This window comes from Cicer arietinum, chromosome 2 (assembly GCF_000331145.2).
Source record: "Cicer arietinum cultivar CDC Frontier isolate Library 1 chromosome 2, Cicar.CDCFrontier_v2.0, whole genome shotgun sequence".
Lineage (NCBI taxonomy): Eukaryota > Viridiplantae > Streptophyta > Magnoliopsida > Fabales > Fabaceae > Cicer > Cicer arietinum.
Genome location: NC_021161.2, coordinates 39,032,674 through 39,040,902, shown reverse-complemented (window position 1 = coordinate 39,040,902; position 8,229 = coordinate 39,032,674). Strand labels below are relative to the sequence as shown.

Below are 8,229 nucleotides of genomic sequence, written 5' to 3'. Positions count from 1 at the left end.
TTTTTACTGTAAAATATTTTTTTTATTTTTTTATTATATATATATATATATATATATATATATATATATATATATATATATAGCTATTTGACTATATCTTTTATTTAATAAAAATATGAGGAATATTTGGTCATAATAGCTTCCAAGGGACAAAGAAAATATAAGAACAATACATTTAGTGACACAACCAGTGCAACCAACGATAGAAAGTTGTCTAAATTCACAATTTGCAAACACACTAATATTAAAATATTAATGTTTAGAGCATACCATCTCCCAACTAAATAATTCAGCCTTAATTTTAGTTATGGGTCAACCTTAAATGCAACTTAAGTGCAACTTAATTCAATTTACATTTAAACATGGCATATTCTTGAATTAGGGCGTAGCATTGTACCCAAAAGGATTCGAGGTGAATGACCATTAAAACTCACACAAACCTCTTTACAAGACCACTCGATGACAATAATGACTCTCATATCCCGATCTTAATCACACAATGGAAAGAATTATCATCCATCATCATAGACACACGTCTGAGATCAAACGACGATCCATGAATCACAGATCACACTACTTATAACCCTAATAGACTTCTTTTAGAAACCCTAGAAAGCGTCTTATAAAAGGACATCTGACATAGGTTGATGGTACACAATTTTCTAACCCTAAAAATCTCCTATTCTCAAATACAAACTTACTTGATCTTCATAATGTGTACACATACATCCCCTGCTGAGGAGCTATTGCCATCACTATTGCAAATTTCTTGAGAGTCAAGGCTAAGTGTGGTTTATAAACACACATACTCCTTAATCTACTGAGACACATTTTCACAAATGAAAAAACCATGAGGGCTCACACATGACACAAAGCGAACAAAACCTAAAAAATGTGGTGATGTGGACTTGAGGTCGGAACATTCGAAATTATGCAAATATTTAACAGAACAACAACAAGGTGAAACAAAGTTTCCCGTTCACTGCAATTATAGAGCAAAACAGAGCCTTCATCATCTTAGTTTTAGTTATAAGTTATAAGCTTTAATTTTATATTTAAAACATATTATTTTTTTACTAAATACATCATAAACGTATTTTAAAATAATATTATTTATTTAGTAATATAATTTTAATAATAATAATTGAAAGTGGTGGTTGTCTGGGTGACAGTAGACGACTATCAAAGTGGTAATTGACGATTGATGGTGGCATTGGCAGTCGAATGTGGCAGTTGGAATTGTGATTGGTGATCTTAAGTAAAAATGACGGACAAGAGTGGTTGGAGTGGTGGTCAACAATGGTCAAAGGGTGGTTGATAGTGATCAGAATGGTGATCAATGTTCACTGATGGTTACATGTTAGTATTAAAACATAAACAAGAATTGTTAAACCTATTTATGTGATTTTGAAATTTAAGTGATAACTCTTTTTAAAACAAGTAAAACACCATTTCGATCTCATTTTACCTCTTAATGTTTTTATTTTATAAAATTGTTTCACAAAAATAGAGGTTTCATGAAAGAAAAACTTACCACAGTAAATAAAATTTAATTTCTTTTTTACTATTTTTAATCAAATTTATGTTTCTTAGTCTTAAATTAAAAAAATAAATACTTCAAAACTTTATCATAAAAGTATAGTGAATAGACTATATTTAATCTCTAAAATAAAAATGTAAACTTACAATATATGAACGTGTTTTATAAAATTATATCATTTCATTTGATAACATTACTAAAAAAAATTATAATGAATTGTTTCAAAATGCTATTTCTTTTTGTTAATAAGTAGTTTGAAATAAATTAAAATATTAAAATTGTTACAATTTTAAAATAGATAATATGTACAAAATATAATTCATAAAAAGTATAGACATGTTATTTCATTTTTTTTTATGTATCAGTTGATCTAATGCTAATTTTACCAAAATTTTAAATTCAATCTGGTAGAATGAATAGAGCCTATGTTAGGTGTTTTTGAAAAATAGCACTGTAATGGAATAAAAGGTAGAAAAAAAAAAACATATTTTGTTTCTACTAAAATTGAGCAATCAAAGATAATACAGCTGTTATAATCCACGATGGGGCCAAAAGCTATAAATATTGGTATGACTTTGACTTATAAAATGTTACATAAAAATTAAAATTAAAAACTAGTATAGCAAGCAACTCATTTTCGTTGGACTGAACAAAATCACTTTGAGGAAATGGTCTTATAGAAATAAATTATAAGGGAAGAAAAAGAATAAATGGAAATTTTCTTAAATTTTTACTACAAGAAATGATCTTTGAACCTTCAACAGCTTTGGCATATGCAAATGAAGAAATCATCAAGCACCAATTTGCATCAATCTAGTCAAAGAAAAAAGAATGCTAATTTTCAAGATGATATAGGAACTGATTCCACAAAGAGGCAAAATCCTAAGACTCATTCAGCACTGAAAAGTTTCAAGTCTGCTATCAAGAAATGTGCAGATGTTTTTGCTTTAATTCTCAGTGGCAAAAGAAAAACAGCTTCAAAAGTTAGTATTGGAAGTGATGGGAGAAAGCATACATCAAAAGCTAGATTGGTTGTATCATGTAAGTATAATGAAAAAGAAAAATAAAAGTTCTTTTGCTTTTTATGTTATTTGATATGTTTTTGTTGTGATAGCTTATGGTCAACCTTTAACCAAGTGCTTCTGCTTTAGTGATTTATGAGCTTCAGTTAAGGACGAATCGATTGGGAGTACCTGAGTTTGAATCCTAGCTGAAACATTATTGACCAGACATTACTTATCTTCTAACCAAACTTCATAGTACCAAAGCCTTTTCCTCTAGAAGGAGGATTAAGACCAAAAAAAGCTTATGGTCAACCCTTTATGTAAAACTATGATTTGATCATGGAAAAAAGTATTTGCATGAAAAGTCATTTAAATATGTAGTGTTGAATGCTTTTGCAATATTCTTCTAAGTTGAGATTTTCCCAAATTGAGTAAGAGTGTTTGTGTCTAAACTTGCAGCTTCAACTGATTTATCATCTGATAGTAACAACAAGAATTCATCAAAATGGAAATTTTCTTCTTCCTATGCATCATCTAGTACTACAAGTGGACAACTTGGAATTGGGAACTTCACTTTTGATGAAATTTACAAGTCAACTGCAAAATTCTCTCCTGATAATCAAATTGGGGAAGGTGGATTTGGAATTGTCTATAAAGGAAAGCTTAATGATGGAACTATTGTTGCAGTGAAGCGTGCCAAGAAGGTATAGCTTAGTGAATCTAGATCCTCTATAGCTGCAGCACCGTAGTGCAGCTGTAGAGGATCCAGTTTCATAGCATAGCACAATGTTCATCTTTTCACATTTTTCAATCTACATTAACATTTTTAATTTTTTTTTTTCACATTGTGACTCTAGGTGATGAAAATTGAGAATATGCTTATTAATTAGATACTAAAGAACTTTTGCAAGCACATGTTATTAGAGTGCCATTTTTGTGTTTTTATTTTGTGGAATTTTTCCAATGAAGGGAAGTTTTTTATTTTACAGGAAGCACTGCAGAGTCACCTATATGAGTTCAAGAATGAAATTTACACTCTATCAAAAATTGAGCACCTAAATCTTGTGAGGTTATATGGATATTTGGAGCATAGAGATGAAAAGCTTATTGTTGTTGAGTATGTTGGTAATGGAAATCTTAGAGAACATTTAGATGGTAAGTCCTGTTTTATTATGAGTCATTTATTACATGAAAAAGGAATTTATTTAGATTTCATATACTGCAGCCAATAAAATGTATGATAATAATCTAGTATATCCTAAGTTTAGGAACAAGAACCAAGTCTTTGTTATGAAAATGTTAAGCTTCCTGTTTTTCATCGTTGATTACGGCTCATATTCACTAATAATTGGGTAGTCAAGAATAATGTGAAAAATGTTACAAAACATTCTGTCAAACACACTATAACCCCAATACAACTACTCACCAAATAAAATATCTAACTTCCTTCACATGTTAATGCAGGTGTCTGCGGTGATGGACTAGAAATCGGTGAGCGTTTAGACATCGCAATTGATGTAGCTCATGCGATAACTTATCTTCATATGTACACAGGTATGTCACAAAGATCTGAATTAGAAATGAAATAATATGTTACAACATATTCAATATGTATCATATTTGATACTCGTATCGTATTTGTGCATCATAGATTGTCAATATAATAGTAAAAGCATTTGAATATCTGAATTTTGTGTTGTTTAATTGACAGATAATCCAATTATACACAGAGACATCAAAGCATCAAACATCTTAATTAGTGAGAATCTAAGGGCTAAAGTGGCAGACTTTGGTTTTGCAAGGTTGTCTGATGATCCTGGTGCAACTCATATTTCAACACAAGTTAAAGGAACAGCTGGTTATATGGATCCTGAGTACTTGAGAACTTATCAACTCACAGAAAAGAGTGATGTTTATTCATTTGGTGTATTGCTTGTTGAAATGATGACGGGACGACATCCGATAGAACCGAAGAAACTACTTGATGAGAGAGTGACAATCAGATGGGTATGCATGTTAAATCTTCCCAGAGCATTACACACAAAAATTAGAATAGTATTTTTACTACATGAATGCATCACTTTAGAATAAGCTGTTTTTGTTTCAATTATTTGTGAATGTTAACAAAATTTTAGTAAAAAAATTAGAAAGTGTGAAATGCATTTTGTGCACCATCCAAATTATTATAAGCATGCATATTGTACTTATTGGATTGTACAAGAAAGACCATGTCATAGGTTGATTTATTTTCCTTCATGTTTTGAAAGATGTAGCAGGGATAGAGAAATGTTAGTGCCAGGGATTGAACTCTGGACCTCTTGCATATAACTTATTCGACGTCCCTAGCTAAATCACTAGGCTACTCTTTCGGTGACTGAGAAAATATAAGTTGATTGTAAGTAATCACAAATGTCAGTGACGTGTCGGTGTCAGACACTAGCACACTTTCAATCTGAAGTGTCGGTGATACATAGGCACTACCATTTTCCTTGCTTATTGGACACAACACAGATATCAAACATAACAATGATAATAATTTGAGAAAATAGAAGTGACTGTATGTAATCACAAGTGTCACTGACTCGTGTCATATATTCAGACACAGTTTCAATCTGAAGTGTCGGTGATACATAAGCACTACCCTTTTCCTTGTATTTTAAAAAGATGTGACATTGAAACTAGTAGAAATTAACCTTCAAAGAATGGCTACATTGAAGTAAAATTTAGACTAACATACATAATTTGCATGTATGCGTGCAGGCAATGAAGATGTTGAAGAAAGGTGATGCTGTGTTTGCCATGGATCCAAGACTGAGAAGAAGCCCAGCCTCCATCAAAGCAGTGAAGAAGGTTTTCAAGCTAGCTTTTCAATGCCTTGCACCTTCCAAACAATCAAGGCCACATATGAAGAATTGTGCAGAGGTTTTGTGGGGTATCAGAAAAAATTTTAAAGATGAAATCACTCCTCTTCCTACCTTACCTTCTCATCAATCTGAAAATTTTCCTCAAAGAGAAAAGAATAAGCATATGGTATTTGGTATTGAAGATGATGATAGCTACAAATTTTCCTCAGCACCTAATCATATTCATTAATGAAATTTGTTTATTATTTGAAATTTTTTGTTCATTATATGTTTGAATTTTTTAAATAGAGCAATGATATTTTTTTAATAGAGCAGTGGATTGAACAAGTTGAAATTAACTACTGCAACTCTCATACATAGTTATCAATCTTGGATAGCAGTGCCGAGTGGCCGGCCCTGAAATTGGGATAGCTGAATAGCGTGTGACAAAATGACTGCTATTTGAATATTTATATTTATTTATAAATTTACTTACGAAATGCATATGCAATTGCACATTAGAAGAGAAGGTCATCTGAAAGTTATATTTTTGATCATTTGAGTTTAGGTTAATTAGTGTTTCCAATGAAAGACTTGTTAATATGATATCACCATCTACTACATTTGTTGCATACACATTTCTAACAAAGAAAGATATATACTTCATGTTTATTTAACTCATCCTGCTAAATTTTGTGATACTTATTACTGATTGGTCATTACAAATGGAGTAACCTTCGTATACAAAACCCTTGGGATGGTAAGATCCTATGTGACACTGACACTTCAAACTAAATGTATGTCTAGTGTCAGATAAGATACGACGTTGACGCATGTAGTTATATTCAATCACTTTTATTTTCTTAAATTATTAATAGTGTCAATGTCAATGACGATGTTTCATAGTTACAATCTAGTGAAGAGTCAAAGGTTTAGAAAAAAGATCAACATAATGCATGCAACATAGCATAAAAATCCAAAGAAGAGAAAAAGAAACTCTGCAAATATCAATCTTTGTATTCTATTTTTCAAATAACAAAGTCTTCCAATTAAATTTACAAAAAAATCAATTGGCTTCACAATAGTAGCAGTAACAACATCCATTCCAACATAATAAAAAAATGCAACTAACTACTAAAAATCATGAAACTATTTAGTGATACACTTTGGTCTCTTTTCTCTCTATTACTCAATCTTATACGCATAGAGAACAAGACAAAACTCAAAAGTAGCAATATTAAGAGTTGAATAATAAGCAACACTACCATCATCACTTTCACAACCTTCAACAGCACTACCACCTTCTTTTTCATTTTCAGCTTCTGTTGGCCCTGGTTTGAAAATGAAAAGTCCAGTTCCTGAACCAGAACCACTAAACAACCAATCATGAACATCCCAAAACACTTGCACAGGTTGTTTATTAACCATAACAGTTTGATTCCCTCTAAATTTCCACTGCAAATTCTTGACATGAAGCAACACAACACCATCTATGCTAATCCACATCTCAGGATCAATAGTAGCACCAGTTAAACTCTCCACAATAATCTCACTCTCTTTTCTCTTCTCATCAAACCTTGCCTTTGTAGCGAAACTTTTCTTTGCGAAAACGTTTTCTTTCTTCACAAGTAACATGGCGTCGACAAGGGCTGGTCTAGATTTTGTTCTTTTGTAAGCTTTTTTCTTGTAATCTCCCAACAACAACATGACTTCTTCGTCAGAAACTAACGCTACGTAGTAATCGCTACTCGGCTCGGGACTACCTGTGAATTTCGCCGACCGAAGATCCCAATAAACTTCAACTTGGTTCCCTTCAACCTCAAATGTTTTGTACCCTTTTTTGCTCCAAAAATGCCAAGGCTTCACGTCGATTTTGCAGCTGAATTGCGACTCGCCTCCTACACTATCGACCGTGATGTGTAAGGAATGGTTCATAAGATTTTTACACCATAAAACAGATACATTTCTCCAAAATCCAGCTACATTGGCTTGATAGAAACATGTAACAGTGCTTTGTGCAACTTTGCTTGAAACAGGCTCTTCTGTTGTTTTCTCTGCTAAATTATATGATCCTTGTGATGTTGACACTGATTGTGATCTAAAGGCACGAAAAGCCATTAATTTATTTATTTTTTCTATCTAACAAGATCAAATCATAAAAAAAGATTCAAAATTTGGAACCCCTTTGGGCATCAAAATAAGGATTCATGTTCTATTGTCCTTGTTGTAACAAAAATTCCATCTTGGTCATTGTTCATTTCTCATTATGGATTGTTTGATGAGAAATGAATGAAACTATGGATAACCCTTTTAAAAAAAGCAGAAAAATTCAGCACTATTAGACCCTTTTGGAATTTTTGAAAGGTGAACAGATGTTGGATTTCTTTGAGTGATATGACGAGGTTTGATGAATTTGAAACGGTGATGATGTTGGTCTTTTTTTTTCAGAGGGAATATGTGTGTGTAAATTTTGAGGCGAGAGAGAGAAATGGGAAGTAAAAAAGTTTGTTGTTTTTTTGGAGAAAAAGTCTCAATTGAGAGGCTAGAAACAGTATGTGTCCGAAAAACAAGGAGGGAAAGGAATGTCCTCTCCGCTCTAAAGCTATTCCAATGTTGTTGTTACTTTTATAGCGAAAAAAAAAAAATGTATATTTATAATCTATGTAGTCACACGATTTTGGCAGTTCGATTTCAGATTTCTAATGATAGAATTTTTGTTTTAGAAAAAAATCAAAGTCTCTTTAAATTTGAGTCATTCAATCTTAATCGAACCATCGAGATTGAAATTGTGTGTCTGCATGCAGTCGAACTGCATCCAATCTCAATCCTAAAAAAAAGATAA

The 8,229-nt window shown here is 31.9% G+C and overlaps 2 protein-coding genes across 2 annotated transcripts; one reads left to right on the top strand and one right to left on the bottom strand.

Moving 5' to 3' along the window:
• Positions 1–2,158: 2,158 nt before the first annotated feature.
• Positions 2,159–5,891, top strand: LOC101492388 (calmodulin-binding receptor-like cytoplasmic kinase 2). The gene is made up of 6 exons (XM_004490512.4): positions 2,159–2,581; positions 3,004–3,248; positions 3,534–3,699; positions 4,009–4,098; positions 4,256–4,551; positions 5,305–5,891. Exons 1-6 carry the CDS (start codon positions 2,314–2,316, stop codon positions 5,635–5,637), a joined length of 1,398 nt encoding a protein of 465 aa, XP_004490569.1. The 5' UTR covers positions 2,159–2,313; the 3' UTR covers positions 5,638–5,891.
• Positions 5,892–6,382: 491 nt separating this feature from the next.
• LOC101492045 (uncharacterized) lies at positions 6,383–7,796 on the bottom strand. Its single transcript, XM_004490511.4, has one exon. It carries the CDS (start codon positions 7,503–7,505, stop codon positions 6,573–6,575), a length of 933 nt encoding a protein of 310 aa, XP_004490568.1. The 5' UTR covers positions 7,506–7,796; the 3' UTR covers positions 6,383–6,572.
• Positions 7,797–8,229: the final 433 nt, after the last annotated feature.

What these genes read in the sequence shown, in the direction of transcription:
- LOC101492388 (XM_004490512.4), top strand. Translation starts at nt 2,314, where the DNA reads ATGCAAATGAAGAAATCATCAAGCACCAATTTGCATCAATCTAGTCAA. An exon ending in AGCTAGATTGGTTGTATCAT is followed by an intron (nt 2,582 to 3,003) that starts GTAAGTATAATG and finishes CTAAACTTGCAG; the next exon opens with CTTCAACTGATTTATCATCT. An exon ending in TCTTAGAGAACATTTAGATG is followed by an intron (nt 3,700 to 4,008) that starts GTAAGTCCTGTT and finishes ATGTTAATGCAG; the next exon opens with GTGTCTGCGGTGATGGACTA.
- LOC101492045 (XM_004490511.4), bottom strand. Translation starts at nt 7,505, where the DNA reads ATGGCTTTTCGTGCCTTTAGATCACAATCAGTGTCAACATCACAAGGA.